Genomic DNA, 16306 nt, shown 5'->3' with positions numbered 1-16306 from the left:
GTAGCAGTAATGTCTACCTGAGTCTGTGGACAGCCAGAAAAGTAATTCCATGAGAGAAATTGATTGTATATAGTTTTGAAGTCTAATTACAATGTAAATGTCAACAATTAAGACGTCTACATAGTAGAATTTCCCCATGCAGTTATAACAAAATAATTATTCTGCTATACTTAAGTCAGAATAATTAATTTAATTTCAAGAAATATAATTCTTTTTATTCTTGAATAGGGATTTAAGTGACTAGTCGACTACCCACTAAACCTAGGCTTATCGGGTAGTCGAGCTGCTACTCTACTAGTTGCTCTCCCCTCCCCTCCCCTCCTTGCTGCCTCTATCAGAGGCAGATAGGAGGGGGAGCTTGTGCTGGGGGGAGCTGGCTTAAAAGCCGGTTTCCCCCCAGCCTTGTCTCCATGGGAGGCCAGAGGAGGCAGAGGTGCAGTGGGGGAAGCAGTGCGAGCGGAGACTGAGCAGTCCCGGTGCATGCTTAGTCCCATGCAGCTATGGCTCTGCCTTTCAATGTAGTAAGAGCCTAGTGGCTCTTATTACATTTATAAGGCAGAGCCACAGTGAATGCCCTTATTGACTAATTGAGTAGTTAACGGAATTTCCATAAACTACTTGATTAGCTTACTAGCCACTATTTAACATCCCTAATCTTGAATAGTGTCCACATGGCAGCTTATACCTGCATAACTGTTGTGGAATAATTACTCTGCTATAGCTATGATATAAAATTTCCCCAAATAGAGAAGCTTTAAGTCATATCTGATGATCTTAGTACAATTAGTAGACTGACTTATTTTTGTTGTTGAAGTATTAAATATTGTGGTAGATTGCAGTGAGGACTTACTTGCTTCTAATCATTGCTGGGGTAAGAAACAAGTTGTTTACTCATCTGTCCCCAAACTTTGTTAATCTCTATTAGTATCACAAGGGAGAGGTAAGAGGAGGTGAAGTACTAAAACATAAAAACATTTATTCTGTTTTCATGAGCCAAAACCCCAGTTATTCCTTATCTTCTGTCAAAACTACCTGCTTTCCCCAGCACCCTCAGCAGTGTAATAATTCATCAAAATGAAAATACACAGAATGCTGACACACTTAAATTTGGATGCATTGAAAAACCTGTAGTTAGTTTTCACAGAAAATAATAGACTGCTGGACTGGTAAAGCAGTAGTAGTATACAACTGAGGCTTAAGTTCTAAAAGGATCCAGAGCCTTCGTACTTCCCCTGAAAGAAGGTCTGCTAGTAATTACTGTAGATTTAAAATTTATATTGTACTAATGAATATTTTTTGACAGCCCCAAAAACTGTCATGGGCTCTCTCTGTCAAATGTTTTTTTCCATATAACACATTATCTGCAAGTCAGATCATACTCTCAACACCTGTGGAACTCCATTGTCTTCAGCTCATGCCCTCAGTGATACCTGCATGTTCCCACTAGCCCTATGTGGGTTTTCAAAGTTATATTTTCAGAATAGAAAAGCACTCACCCTCATATAAGGATGTTAGATAATGTTTGTTTTAGTAATCCTATAGCTGCAAAAAATCAGGGTGCTCCCGGTTCCGGTCTCATTCCCAGGGAGCCTGATGCCACTCTGCGTTGTTACCTCTGTATCAGAGGCAGCAGCTCAGAGTAGCAGGCGGAGTCTCTCTACATGGGGAACTGGTTTAAAAATCAGCTCCCTATGCAGACCAGCTCCTACCTGCAGCCCTGCACTGTTGCCACTGTATCTGATATGGCAGCCCCTGTCCACGGGGCTGAGCTCCCTGCAGACAGAGGCTGTTCCATGGCAGCCTCCCTTGTCTCCCTACCCTTCTTCTTCCCCCTCTCCCTCCTCTCCCGGGTGCTACTGCCTCTGATACAGAGGCAGCAGCATGGGTGGGGAGGGACAGGTGGCTCTGTGGAGCACCGGCTTCCGCCTGCCCCCTGTATTGCTGCCTCTGATATAGAGGCAGCGGGGTGGGGAAGGGCTGTGCATGTAGTCATTCGAATTAACTGATAAGCCTAGGTTTAGAGGTTAATCAATTAATCGACTATACACTTACATTCTTACCTCATAATATGATACAAGGCAGCCATGGTGAGAGTTACGATGGTCATAATCTGAAGGATTCATATTTACACCAATCTTCAAGTAGCACGAAGATGCTGCAACTACTATTCATCTCAGAGATTGAAACATCTAGTTCAGTGCTTCTCAATCTGCAGCTCACAAGCTGCTTATTGCCTCAGTCAGCACACAGCTGAGACCTGTGTGATATCCTCAGGGCCATACAGGTAGCATGTATATAGTGTGGCCACAGCCCACATAACACATACTGTGCGGTATATGCAGTCCACAATGGTAAACTAGTTTAGAACCACTAATCTAGTGTGTCACAGCACAACGCCGATTTGAATTAAAAGTTGGACGTAGGCTCTTATAGTTGATTGGCCCTATGCAGGTGAACCAAATTGCACTGTTGCTTTATTTTCCAAATTACTTCCATGAATTTTGAAGCTAGGCAATTAAGTTCCTAAAACAAACTGATTGAGAGTGTCATTTTGCTTTGATCCATGTCTTTATTAAAAATATGCATTTTTTTGGTGTGAGTTGACAGAATTTTGTGCTGCTGTTTTTAACTTTGTTTAATACTACAACTTGTAATTCTTAAATACTTGATTTTTTTTTTTAAAGGTGAAGTCTGTGAAAACTGGGTCAGTCTTTTGGACAATATGCTGCTGTCTATCTTACTTTTATATGGTAAGCCTTTTTATTTGTATGTAAACTAAGCTGTTTCTGCTCAGTCCAGTTGAGAGGATACAGGTTTTGCTTTTGTTATGTTTTTAAACTGACAGCTGCTTCTGCTGGACTAATTAACTCAAAGAAGTGGGCAGATGTTTCTTTTTTCTGCTCAGAACTTTTTGTAAAGATTTATTTGCTCTGGGAAATAAGTTTTTCCCTTGTATGTATATGCTAGGACTTCTGGATTAGCATGCATACCGATTCCTCTGGTGATGATATTGGTGGAGGCTCAAAATAGGTGGAGACAATTTGACAATAGAAGAAATGATCTTATTCAGAGTGAATTGGTGGATATTGGGTGGATGGCCTCAACAAACGTGGGGCTACGTCTATCTAAAGAAGTTCTAGGTGACTTGATCACCACATAGAAGTTTGTATACTGGGAGAAAGTAACTCATACTAGAAGATTATTTGATGTAGCAAAGACGTGTACCAGGATGTAATGGCTGGAAGTTAAACCTAGAAAAAATTAAAATAGGAAATAAGGTACAAATTTTGAAAGAATAATTAGCCATTAGCCTAGCACAGCTTACTATTGAAGTCTTTAAATTAAGACTGAATCTAAAAGAAATGCTCTAATTCAACTACAGGATGCACCTCCAAAAACTGGTATTCTGTGGTCCAGGACCATGGATGCTCCTGGATCAGAGAGCCCAGGAGCCTAATGGCAGGAGGACTGGCAGCCCAGTAGCTGCGGGACTGGAGCCCTTTCTCCATCATCTTTCACCCTCACTGCTAGCCCAGCCCAGGTTTGAGCCCTGGGTCTGGGCTGGGCTGGTGGTAGTGGGGGAGGAAATGGAGGTAGGGTGCCATCTGGAGTGGCAGTAAGCAGACAGCACTAATCGGGCGGCAGGCTTGGAGGGCTGGTTGCAGGGGACCTCCCCTGGTCCTGCAAATTTTCTTGTACAGGGCTGGTCAGATCCCGAAAGTGCCAGACCAGGGAGGTCCAACCTGTACAAGTTGTTGGTTTAGTGCAAGAATTATTGGGTGAAATTCAGTGAGCTGTTTACTGGAAGAGGTCTTAGAACCCATGAAAATGGGAATTTCTGCAAGATGTGGGAGATAGGGATGTAAGCAACTAGTTGACTATCCGATAAGCAAATGTTATTGGGTAGTCAACTCGACTAGTTGCTTCCCCCTCCCCTGTTTGCTGCCTCTGTCAGAGAGAGGCAGCAAGCGGGGAGGGAGCAGGAGCCTGTTTTAGAGGGAACTGGTAAAGCCTGTTCTTTCCCCGCCCCCAGCACCATCTCTGCAGGGAGCAGGGACAACAGAGGCACAGCGGGAAACGGCGTGAGCTGGGACTGCTTTAGTCCCCACTCGCACTGGTTTCCACTGCGGGTGCTTCTGCTTCTCCTGCGGGTCTCTTATACATTTCAAAAGCAGAAGTGCAGCAGGGAGCACAGGGTGAGCAGGGACTCAAGCAGTCCCTGTTCACTCTGCTCTCTGCAGCACTCCCCCTTCCAATCCCTCCCCTGCCTCTGAGAGGCAGCAAAAAGAGACTGGAGCTGCTGCTGAAGGGAGCTGGCTTAATCAAACTCCCCCCAGCACTGTCTCTAAGGTGCCGCCAACCCCACCCTGCTGCAAGGTGCCCAATGGAGAGCCCCCCACCCCCTCCCCTCCACTCCCTATGGACAAGGGCTGTTGCCTCCAAGGAACTCCTGTTCACAGCGGCCAGGGTTGGCCACCACAAAAAGGGACTGCTGGACTCAGTGCAAGGCAGAATCAAGCAGTCCCAGCTCACGCTGATCACTGCGCCACTACATTTAAAATGTAGTAAGAGCCCAATGGCTCTTAGTACGTTTAAAATACAGAGCCGCAGCATGGATGGCTGTGGAACCAGCACGATCCAGGGTTGCTCAGCCCCGGCTTGAGTTGGCTCCTCTGGAGTTACCCCCCGCTGCAGCTCTGCAGAGGCACTTATCGACTAATCATATAGTTGATACAAATTGTATCTACTATATGATTAGCCCAATAATTGCATTTAACATCCTTAGTGGGGAGAGGGGCTGTTAGGAGAGAGTCTGTCAGTAAAAAAGACAGCAGTTACTTTGTAGGAAAAACTGATTTTTTTAGAAATGGGTTGAATTGATTTTTGTAGTGGGAAGGGTTTTTGGAGAAGATAAATTCCTACAGACATTAAAGTGGGAATGGGCGCCTACTGGAGTAAAAGAAGGACTTGTTTATGTAGAACTGGAAGTACAGGCAGTCCCTGAGTTACGTCGGATCCACACTTACGAACGGGGCTTTTCTCGCCCCGGAACTCGTGGGCGGCGGGACCACCCAGACGCACAGTGGTCCCGCCACCGCGTCCTCCAGGGCGAGAAAAGCTGCTCCGGGTGTCCCTGGTCTGCTGGGGGGGTCCCCAGCAGACCAGGGACACTCCGAGCAAAGCCGCAGAGGCGGTGGGGTCCCGCGCCTCCAAGGCTTTGCTCCACAGCAAAGCCGCAGAGGCGTGGGACCCCGCCGCCTCTGCGGCTTTGCTCGGGGTGTCCCTGGTCTGCTGGGGACCCCTCCCACCAGACAAGGGACACCCCGAGCAGACCAGGGACACCGGAGCAAAGCCGCGGAGGCGGCGGGGTCCCCGCCTCCAAGGCTTTGCTCGGGGTGCACCTAGTGCGGCCCCACCTTCCCCAGCAGACCAGGCTTTTGTTGTGGACGCCTGGGATAGATCATCTGGGGTGCTGCCGGGTTGGTCCTGGGGGGACCTACCCGGCAGCGCCCCAGATGATCTATCCCAGGCTCCAGATTCAGCCGCTGTTGAAACTGATAAGTGGCTGATTCCAGGAAGCTGGGGGCAGAGCAACTCTGCCTCGGGCTTCCTCTAGTCAGCCCCTGGTCAGTTTCAGCAGCAGTGGCTGAATCTGGAGCCAGTTCCAAGTTACGTACAAATTCAACTTAAGAACAAACCTATAGTCCCTATCTTGTACGTAACCCAGGGACTGCCTGTATTGCATAGTACCTGCAGCTTAACAAAAGAGTGTCTGGCAAGAGGAGCTTGCATCTTAAGCTAAAGAGTTCTCAAATCACAAAAGGATGGTGATTGGGATTTGTGTGTGACTACGGTATCTAGGGCAGTGTTGGGCAATAATTTTTGCCCAGGTGCCACTTCAGAAATTTTGAAGTAGCCCTGGCACACCCGTGAAGGGGCGGGGCCTAAAAGGGAAGGGGTATGGCTACCCCTCCCCCCAGACCATGATTGGTCTGGGGTGTGGGGGCGCCCTTTGCCTCTTCCCCCCCCCCCCACCCCCCTTCCCACTAGGCACCTATGCCCTGGAAGAGGCTTGGCACGCTCCGCCACCCTCAGGCCAATCAGTATAAAGTTTATATATTAGCTTTATACTGCAGAGCCCACAGCAAAGTCAGCTCCCTAGAAGCAGGGTAGCCAGCCTTTGCTAGCCCTTCTTCCAGAGAACTGGCACATAACCATAATGGAAGCCAATAAGTTGATGATTATTGGTTACCATTTAAACGGTTACACTTGAACGTCCCTAATGCCTGGTCAAAGGTTTGCATGACCGTATTTGTGTGCTGCCCTCTCCTTCACTCAGGGCATGCTGGGAACTGCAGCAACTGTTATTGTCCACCTAACTTAGAGTTAGGGGACCAGCCAACAATGTCCCTGTACAAATTGGAGGGGACCCTTTGGCCCCCACCCTTCCTAAAGAGTGTCTGGGGGGGAGGCTCACAATGGGGGTGGTGGGGTGCTCCTACAGGCAGCCCCTTTTGCCTGTCTGGTGATTGAATCTCTTCTGTATACTTTTATGAGAAGCAATCCCATTTCAGGCACATGCCGTTTCCTTGTCACAACCAAACCCTTACTTTGCTTCAAGTTATGACAAGTGGAAGCTGTATATGGAATCCAGTGGTCCTAGCTCTTAGTGTTTTGGAGGAGTTTTTGAATGAACAGACAAACTGTCAAATATATCACAATTTATGGTAGGCTGATTGTGAAACCATAGATAGATACAGATGTATTATTACATATGTTCATTTGATGTAAAATCAGATACAGATTAGGCCTGGGTTTGTTAAGCTAGTATAGTATTTTTGCTATACCCACGTATTCTGATAGATTATATCTTTTAAATTATTGCTTTACAAAATTCATCCAAATAACACAAGAATTGGTAATAAATTGTTATAGCTAGAAATCATGTGGGATAAGATTCTTCCACTGTTACTTGTTTTGTAGCATCTCTGTATCACACACATATTATGGGGGGAAAAAGGTACTGTGTGTAAAATAAGACACTTTGATTAGGGGTAGCAGAATCTCTGGCTGTATCTATCCATGAATGTCACATGATTTGTATGTCTGATATTTGAGATACACTGTTTCAAAAAAGACTGTAAAATGTTGGTTACAAATGCCATAGTTGTACTAGAGGGTATATTACATGTTTTTCATTTGTTTTAAGAGACATAGTCAACAAGTTAATGTTTAAAATTTGGCCAGGATTTAAGATTAACAGTAAAAATAAAATTCCTTCATTTGTATTATCCCTTGTGGAGATTATTTGCAATATAGCTGTTCCTTCTGTAGGAGAATTAATGATACTTTTAGTTGCTGCTAAGGTTTTAATCAAGCTCTTTATATGCACTTTGTCCTAGATTAGTATTTAGGACTGGACATAAATGTACCCCCCGCACTTATAACCATTTTTGTAAATGCGGAACGGGCCAGAAACCTCCGACTTATGTCCTCGGTCCGCATTTATGACGGCGCACGGCGTCTACCATAAATGCGGGTTCAAGTTACGATGCCCCTGACTTGTGGTGCTTCCTCCAGAACCAATCGCATCGCAAGTTGGAGGCCTCCTGTATTTATCTTAATTAAAGTTTATATAATGACTAGCTCAGTGTTAATATGGCCCAAAGAATTGTCTTAAAGTAGCTATAATTCTTGCTCTCAAGCTCAATTATTATTTGCATGTATTTGATACAGCTTTGTAAGCCTTTCCATAGTGATGACCTTTTTTTTTTAAATATGAAGTTTTGGATCGAGGCAGGAAAGCATGCAGATTAAGATTGCTGTCAGTGGCTTTACAACTCCACTAAGAATCTAGGATTTTATTAGTTTTGGGAAGACTGGACAAAGGTACACATCTTGAGCTCTTTCTTAAGTAGCAGATTTGAGCTTTTAGCAAACTTTAGAAGGGCAAGCTGATTGAAAGCTTTGCCACCAGCTCCTGCGAACAACTTTATGCTTATTATGATCTTGAGTAATGCACACATTTTCTCTCTACCCTACCACAGTTGTCATCTTACAAGTCTCATACAAAGCCTGTATCGGAATAAAGAAGAATTGTTAGGAATGTAATGATACTACTAATAGGTAGTAGTTCATAAATGGAATCTGTTTACAGCTCTTAAGTTATAATTAACCTAATTTACAGTTTTATTTCTCATAGGTCTCTGCATGGGGTGGTTATGTTTTTATCATCAATCTTATTCCACTGCATGTGTTTGTGCTGCTGTTGATGCAGAGATACAGCAGGAGGGTCTACATAGGTGAGTGTTCTGCTTCTCTAAAATCATTTGAGAAGTGATTTCTGTTCCATTCTTATTAACAATCCATTCTGGTTCACAAGCATTAAATACAGCAATGTAAAATTTATCTTAATGCATTTGATGCTAAGTAGGAAACTAAAAATTTCATATCGAGTCTTATTATATTGGTTGTGTGCTGTATGCCCATTAGCTTGTTGTTTACGACATTAAACAGGCTGAGGATGTTATACATATTTAGTTCCTGTTTCAAGGCTGTCAGGTGTGGGTTTTTTTCTTTGTTAGCTTTTATTCCCTTTAGTACTCCATTTGGGAAGAGGAAAATCACTAAACTTTCACTGAGTTATTTAATATTTTTAGAGTCTTTTAGTACACAGGTGTTGTATGTCTGTTCAATCTGTATCACTTAATTGCAGCTTTATTAAAGCTATCCAGCAAAAAAAAAGTGAAAACTCCATTGTCTGATTCAATAAAATATTGTGTATTGCCAGAACTTTCGAAGGTGACTGTTTTTTAACTGTGCAACTTGAAAGGGGCCTAATCTTCAATATTGATCATCTACTCTGAAAATCAGGACCTTTAGGGTGGCTAAAATTGGGCACCAAAAATTGAAAAGGAATTGAAATGGATGTATTACAAAATAAAGCTGTCCCCCATATACAGACTTCATATAGATGTTATTTTTTTAAAGTGCATTCTTAGTTGAAGGTTTCTAATGTCTCCTAGGACCATGGATAATTTTAGTTTATGTGCAAATGTAACATCTAAAGAGCAGTATAGCATGGAGATGAGGGGTCGAAGCTTTCTATGAGTTGGATGGGTAGAGGGAGGGAAAGGGGAACTGATATGACTGGGGGAAAAGAGTATTCTGGTAGTTCCTACTGCCATTCCTATGGCACTTCCTTGCCCACTGACTGATGTGCTCCACATACACCCCATCCCTCACTTCCCCCAAGTATCTGGTATATTGGTGGCCCCCTACCCAAATGCTGGTCACCTAGTCTTCTTCCAGCCTCCCCAGGGAAAACAGGACTTACGTAGGCCGGGAGTCCTACCTGCTTCTCAGCAGCCAACCTGATCTCATGCGCTATCCTCGGCGGCCTCTCTAGACCTGCTTCCAGGTCCCATTCTTCTGTTTTTTCTCCCTCACTCTTTTGTTATCGTGCATGGGGATTGAGCCGAACTGGTTCCGGAAAACCTTGGAGGTTCAGAAATGTTGATCCCTCCAATATTTCCTTTGTGGGGTCTGTAGCTCCTCCTTGTTTGCCCTTTTCTCTGTATCCCACTGCCCCTGGTTTAGAGTCAGTCAATCCAAAGGAATCCTTCAAAAAACACTGGATTGAGAGGAGACACTTTTCAACACTTTCAAGCATGTGTGAATAGTGTTCAGAGAGTAATTGGTCTGCTTGGCATTTATATGGTGTTTTAAAACTCTTCAAGAGCTTTAAAATTTAGCCAGAAGATTGTAGGCTTATATGCTACAGTCCAGGGATTCTTCCTGTGTACAGTTTCTTTGCACACTCTTTGCTACCAGCATGGAAATCAATACATTTTAGTGAAGAATTAAAAACATAATTGTATGTCCGGTATGTCTTGAATTTCTTTATGCTGTTATATTCATAGATTTAGGTGGATGGATTGATTTAAATCAAAATAGATTTAAATCACCAAGCAGGAAATCTTGATTTAGATAATGGGTTCTCATTAGCGGTTGTAATTAGGTAGTATTTTTTGCTAGCTAGGAGGATACACTACGTTTGTACACATTTAAGCAGTTAAGCTTAATGTATATTTATTCGGCTTATTACTTTTTACATATTTTTATAATGCTAAAATGAATCAGCCACAATTTTCTTTTTACTAGATTTATTTTTACATTTGGTTTGTGTCAAGCTGCATTTGGATAAAACTTGGAATTTAATTAAATGCACAAACAGCATTTTATCATGTTTTGCATTTAAAACTAGATGATTCATTAAAGAGAGTTAGTAATATTTGTTAGCGGATTGAACTCATTGTTTTTTGTCACCACGTCCTTTAGAATTTTTGAACTGGTATATCTCCTCCCCTTGTCACCACATTTCTACTCATAGATTTGAAGAGGGGAAACCAGCTTTCCTGCTTTTTTTTTACAGCTCCAAATCTGTCTCTCAACTTGGAATGAAAAACTAATTACTGAACTCTAGTTGAATAAAATTTGAAATGAAAATATTCTCTCTGCATCTGCAGAAGATGCTACTGCTATCAAAAGCTGGTTTAGCACTTCAACAAATTGATTCCAGGTGCCTTTATAAAGTCAGTGGCTTTTAAAAATTGAACAGCATATGTTTTCTGCTTGAATATTTGTACTTAATATAAGTGATTTATTAGATTAGGCTTTTATATTGGTTTGTTTTTAAAAAATGCTTTTAATTAAAATTCTAAAACCAAAGTAATTTTTAAAAAATGAAATCAATTTTCCTCCACCTTGGGGCATGGTTTTTAACTACAGAAAAGCTGTATAGTATTGCAGGTTTTGCTATGATCTAGAGCAGAGCTACTCAACATACGGCCTGCGACCTGACCCGTTTGCGGCCCACATTGCAGTTTGGGTTTACACGGGGCTCAACACATGGCCCGCAGGTGGGATCCAAAACAAAAAAGTAGTCAATATAATGGTCTTCTGTTGATGTGTTTTTGTAGTTAAATTCCTGGGCTATCATTGCTCATTAAAAGTGTTGTCATATAGGTGGAAATTGGGTAAATATTGCATTTTATTAATATCAGCAGAACTGACTTAAATGGGGCCTGTGTGATTTGTAGTCTTGCCTTAATCTTTGTATTCATGCCCATCAGTGTGAAAGAAGCTATTTGCATATACATTTGTATGTATATGCAACCACACTTCAGTTGCTGCCCTCGGCATGTGCTGAGAGTATCTTTGTGGCCCATGGAGCTTCCAAAGTTGAGTAGCCCTGCAGTACTCCTGCAGTAACAACTATTCTTTGAGGTGTGTGTTCCTGTGGGTTCTCCATGACCCTTCCTTATTCCCTGCTCCCTGGAGTCCAATTGCTCTGCAGTAGACGAGGAACTGAAGGGGGGACTCGGGCCATGTGCAAAGCATCTAACCACCAGCAGCACAGCCCGACCGCTGCGTACGTGCAGCCCAGTTAACTGCTATGAAAAAGCTCCAATTCTGTGGCTTGCTCCGGGGATAACACATCACCTTATGTGGAGCACCCATGGGACGGACACACTTGGAAGAACAGTTGTTAGTGCACAGGGTGAGTAACTTCCTTTTCTCCCTTCTCCTTCTACTTTTTGACAATGTGTAACCAAGAAAAGCTATACTTAGCATGAGTTACATGTCACTTTTTCTGCCTATTGTGGGTACCCTTGAGGATTCTAGAGAAAAAGACCATGTGGATGAGAGGAAGTCAGACTCCTATAAGTGCACTATTTATCACTAATTTTTTTAAGCATTTGAAAATGCTGATGTAAAATACCTGAGTTGTGACTGAAAAGTAGTAATCCATCTTTATATCTTTCTGACACTGAGGTGTGTCTGCTGCGAGATGCAAATTAAACTAAACTGAGGGCTATTTTAATGTATGCTTGAGTCTGCCAACAGACTCAAGTGTCTGATAATCAGTCAGGGATTGCCAAGGTTTAGGCATTAGCCCTGCTGCGTTGCCACCCTGGAGCCACTCAAGATAAGCAGCACCAGGCTGGAGCCTGCACCCCTCCCCAAACCTCTGCACAGCAAGATTCCCTCTAACATTTTCCATCCTTGTGCAGAAAATTTTATGTGCACCAAGGCATGTGTAGATATGCACCATCAGCAGAAAAACATGCTGCTGTCTGTGGGCACTCTGCTAACGATATGGGTGGCATTTGAATTTTTCCTGCTGGCTGTCCAGGCACTCAGCTTACATGGAATACTGCTGCCCAGCCCTACATTCATGCTTCGCCATACAATTTTCCTACCCAAATGTGGCTCTCAGGCCAGAGAATTTGCCCAACCCTGGTCTAGCAATATTCCTCCACTTTCTCCACCATGTTTCCCAAGTCTCCAGTCCTGTGGTTGACAGATGCAACAATAAGAACGGCCATACTGAGTTAGACCAAAGGTCCATCTAGTCCAGTATCCTGTCTTCTGACAGTGGCCAATGCCAGATGCCCCAGAGAGAGTGAGCAGAACAGGGAATCAAGTAATCCCTTTCCTGTCACCCATTTCCAGCCTCTGACAGAGTCTAGTGACACCATTCCTACCCATCTTGGCTAATAGCCATTGATGGACCTAACCTCCATGAATTTATCTAGTTCTTTCTTGAACCCTGTTAAAGTCCTGGTCTTCACAGCCTTCTCTGGAAAGGAGTTTCACATGTTGGCTGGGGGGGGGGGGGGGACTTCCTTCTGTGTGTGTTAAACTTGTTACCCATTGATTTCATTTGGTGACCCCTAGTTCTTCTGTTATGGGAACAAGTAAATTAACTTTTTCTTATTCACTTTCTCCAGATTGGTCATGATTTTAATAGACCTCTGTCATATCTCACCCTTAGTCTCCTCTTTTCTAAGCTGAAAAGTCTTTTAATCTGTCTTCATATGGTACCCGTTCCAAATCCCTAATAATTTTTGTTGCCCTTTTCTGAACCTTTTCCAATGCAATATAATTTTTTTAAATGAAGCAACCACGTCTGTACATAGTATTCAGGATATAGACATAGCATGGATTTATATAGAGGCAATAAGATACTCAGTATCTTATTCTCTATCCCTTTTTTAATGATTCTTAACATTCTATTTGCTTTTTTGACTGCTGCTACACATTAAGTGGATGTCTTCAGAGAACTATCCACAATGACTCCAAGATCTCTCTTGAGTTGTTATAACTAAATTAGTCTCCATTTTGCATGTGTAGTTGGGATTATTTTTTCCAATGTGCATTACTTTACATTTATCAACATTACATTTCATTTGCTGTTTTGTTGCCCAGCAACTTAATTTGTTGAGATCTTTTTGAAGCTCTTCACGGTCTGCTCTGTTCTTAACTATCTTGAGCAGGTTAGTATCATCTGCAAATTTTGCCACCTCAATATTTGCTCCTTTCTCCAAATCATTTATAAATAGGTTGAATAGGATTGGTCTCAGGACGGACCCTTGGGGGACACCACTAGTTACCTCTCCATTCTGAAAACTTACCATTTATTCCTATCTTTTGTTTCCCGTCCTTTAACCAGTTATCAACCCATGAAAGGACTTTCCCTCTTATCCCATGACAACTTACTTTAGCTTTTGGTGAGGGACCTTGTCAAAGGCTTTTTGGAAATCTAAGTATACTATATCTACTGGATCCCTCTTGTCCACATGTTGACCCCCTTAGAGAACTCTAGTAGATTAGTAAAGCATGGTTTCCATTTACAGAAATCATGTTGACTTTTCCCCAACAAATTATGTTCATCTGTGTGTCTAACAATTTTATTCTTTACTATAGTTTCAACTAATTTGCCCAGTACTGATGTGACTTACTACATCTCCTTTGCTATCCCAGGATCTCCATTGGCTTGGGGAGAGGGCGAGGGAAAAGGAGAAAACCTCTGAAATTCTGAGGTGCTTAGAGGCCCAAAGTAACCTAATGGAATGCACATGAAGATTGGTAGAGCTCGCCAATGGGCGAGTAGATTACATAATTTGTCGAGCCCTGAAGATTGGGGGGGTTGACTATATCTTGCAATTTGAATATTCATTGGAATGCAAACATTACTTTTTAACTCACAATTATCATGGTGCATGTAAAATTCATTTTATGGATTGACATGCATTTTGTGGCATTGCAGTAATGGTTTTTTAAAAAAAAACCAAAACCTATAGAATAATATGAGGAAACCGCCTGGACTACTATGTTCTAAATGCTGTATTTGTAATTAAATTAATATGCCTGTAAGTAAAGCCTTTGTTAGGTTTTTTGGCAGTACCGTGATCAAATATGGAAAACGTGTAATGATTCTCTTCTCTCTCCCCCCCCCCCCCCTCCCCCCGCCACTGTTTGCATACTGATAAAAAGATGGTTCTTTGACCAATGCCAGGAAAAGCTTTTTCCTCAGTGATATTTGTTCTATCAGCTCTGGTGCATCCTGGCTTTGCACCCTCATAGTGCAGGTATATATGGCCTTCCTGCCCCATCGTTTGTTTACTGCCTATGACTGTCACAAACTGCCGCTCACTTTTGCATTTTCCTGCAAGTATTTCTCAGTGGACTGTATTTGTAAATAGTTCTTTTTTTCTAGAGTTTTGGTTGGTTGGTTGTGAACCTTGCTTAGTGGGGTTAGCTGTTCGTCAGTCCCTATGTTCAAGCTGGTGCATTGTGCCATAAGCTAGTGCCAGTTAGTGACACATACTTCAGCTTCCTCAAGTGTCTGGGGGAAGACATGTGATCAGAAGTGTTGAAGGATTTGCAAGGGCTTTAGGCCCACAACTATGGATGGTGACACTAGACACAGGTTCCTCCTTATGGAGGCAGCACTTCGTCCACCTTTGGAGCCAACTCACATTGACTTGGCACCAAGGATTTTGGCATCAGAAGTGCACTCGTGTTTCTAAGGGTGATGTAGTGCCATTCCACTTCTCTGGTGCCGAGGAAGGCCTGGGACTACCAGCACCATCACTAATCTCTGGTGCCAAGGAAGGCGACTTTGGCACAGTACACTTGGCAATGGCTTTACATTGACGGTGCTGAGAGGAGAGGAAAACTGACCGGAGGAGTGTCTCGACTTCAAGGTCTGAGGGGCAGAGAGATGCTGACAGATGTGGCCCAGACTGGGCCACACAGACACACCAGTGGTGTATACAATACTGTTGACTCTTGCCTTGGGAAGGGCCCCATTGAGTCTGGCATCTTTGGACTCTTCACCAAGAGAGCCACGGGAGTTTGACAGCCCTGGCATTATCCTCCACACTGGGGACATTTGAAGCAGTTGCTGTATCTGTCAGTACTGCTATTCCCTGCCATTCAGAAGTTGCCACTTGCTGTACCAGATGCAAGGACCACCACAGCACCAAGGAGAAGTCCATAGTCCAGGAGGTAATACACCGTTGTATCAGAGTCAAGAGTCCTCTCTCCCCACTCCTTCCAGCATTCCCTCAAATCTTTTATGTCCATATGCAGAACTTCTGTGTTACACAACCTCCATATTGTACAACAAGTCATACTGCACATGGACAGTGTGTGGCAAGGGTCTGGGATGAAGGCTTTGGTTGGAGGTGCAGGCTTTGGCTGGAGATGAAGGGTTCAGGGTGCAAGCTACTCTGGGGGAGAGGACTACCCCCAGCTTTCACTGCAGCAGTTTGAGCCCAGGTGAGAGGTGCCTATCCATGGATGCTGACGCTCCCGTGAGCACAGCCAGGGAAGGAGCGGGTGTCCCCCAAGCAGAATAGGTCTGGACTAGATTGAGTGGGGGCCAGGTAGGAGACCCTGGGGCGGGTCTGGGTTGGGCACTGCGGCCAGGGGAGATGTTCTTTTCCCCCACCAGCCCCAGCACTGACCTACCATGGCCAGGGAAGGGGTGTCACTCCTCCAGCTGTGACATTTCTGTGCTGGGGCCAGCGGGTAGATATGGCACTCTGTGTGGCAGCTCTGAGTCTCAGCACGGGGGTTCTTAGGTAGCTGTGCAGCCACACAGCTTGGATGGAACTTAGTCCTCTACTATCTCCCTTGGAGCAGGGACTGGGCCTCAGTGCTGTGTCCAATACTGAATTGCAAGACCCGACCACATGGGACCCGTCCAATGCAAATGGCAAGGAACAAGGTCCCTTCCCTCCACCTTGCTCAGTTTAGCAACTGCTGGATGAGGGGGATCCACCTGGGGGAAATCAGCTGTTGACATCCAGTTAACTGCATGGGCAACCTAGTCAGCTGTTTTCAACTGCTTCAGCCAATTGGCTCTCCTCATCTGGCCAATTAGGGTGTGAAGCCACGTACTAACTGTTTGGCCAGAAGCTTGTTCAGCTGGTTTCCCAGCATGTGGTGG

At 43.8% G+C, this 16306-nt stretch overlaps 1 protein-coding gene across 1 annotated transcript in view; it reads left to right on the top strand.

Moving 5' to 3' along the window:
* STT3B (STT3 oligosaccharyltransferase complex catalytic subunit B) overlaps positions 1-16306 on the top strand; it is an 81145-nt gene that overhangs the window by 30469 nt on the left and 34370 nt on the right. The window contains exons 4-5 of the mRNA XM_075921974.1: positions 2685-2750; positions 8204-8303. Of these exons, the coding sequence (XP_075778089.1) occupies positions 2685-2750; positions 8204-8303 (166 nt within the window). The remainder of the gene's footprint in view (positions 1-2684; positions 2751-8203; positions 8304-16306) is intronic.

Source organism: Pelodiscus sinensis, chromosome 2, assembly GCF_049634645.1.
Source record: "Pelodiscus sinensis isolate JC-2024 chromosome 2, ASM4963464v1, whole genome shotgun sequence".
Lineage (NCBI taxonomy): Eukaryota > Metazoa > Chordata > Testudines > Trionychidae > Pelodiscus > Pelodiscus sinensis.
Note: the sequence above shows the minus strand (reverse complement) of the source record. Positions and strands in the feature narration are given on the sequence as shown.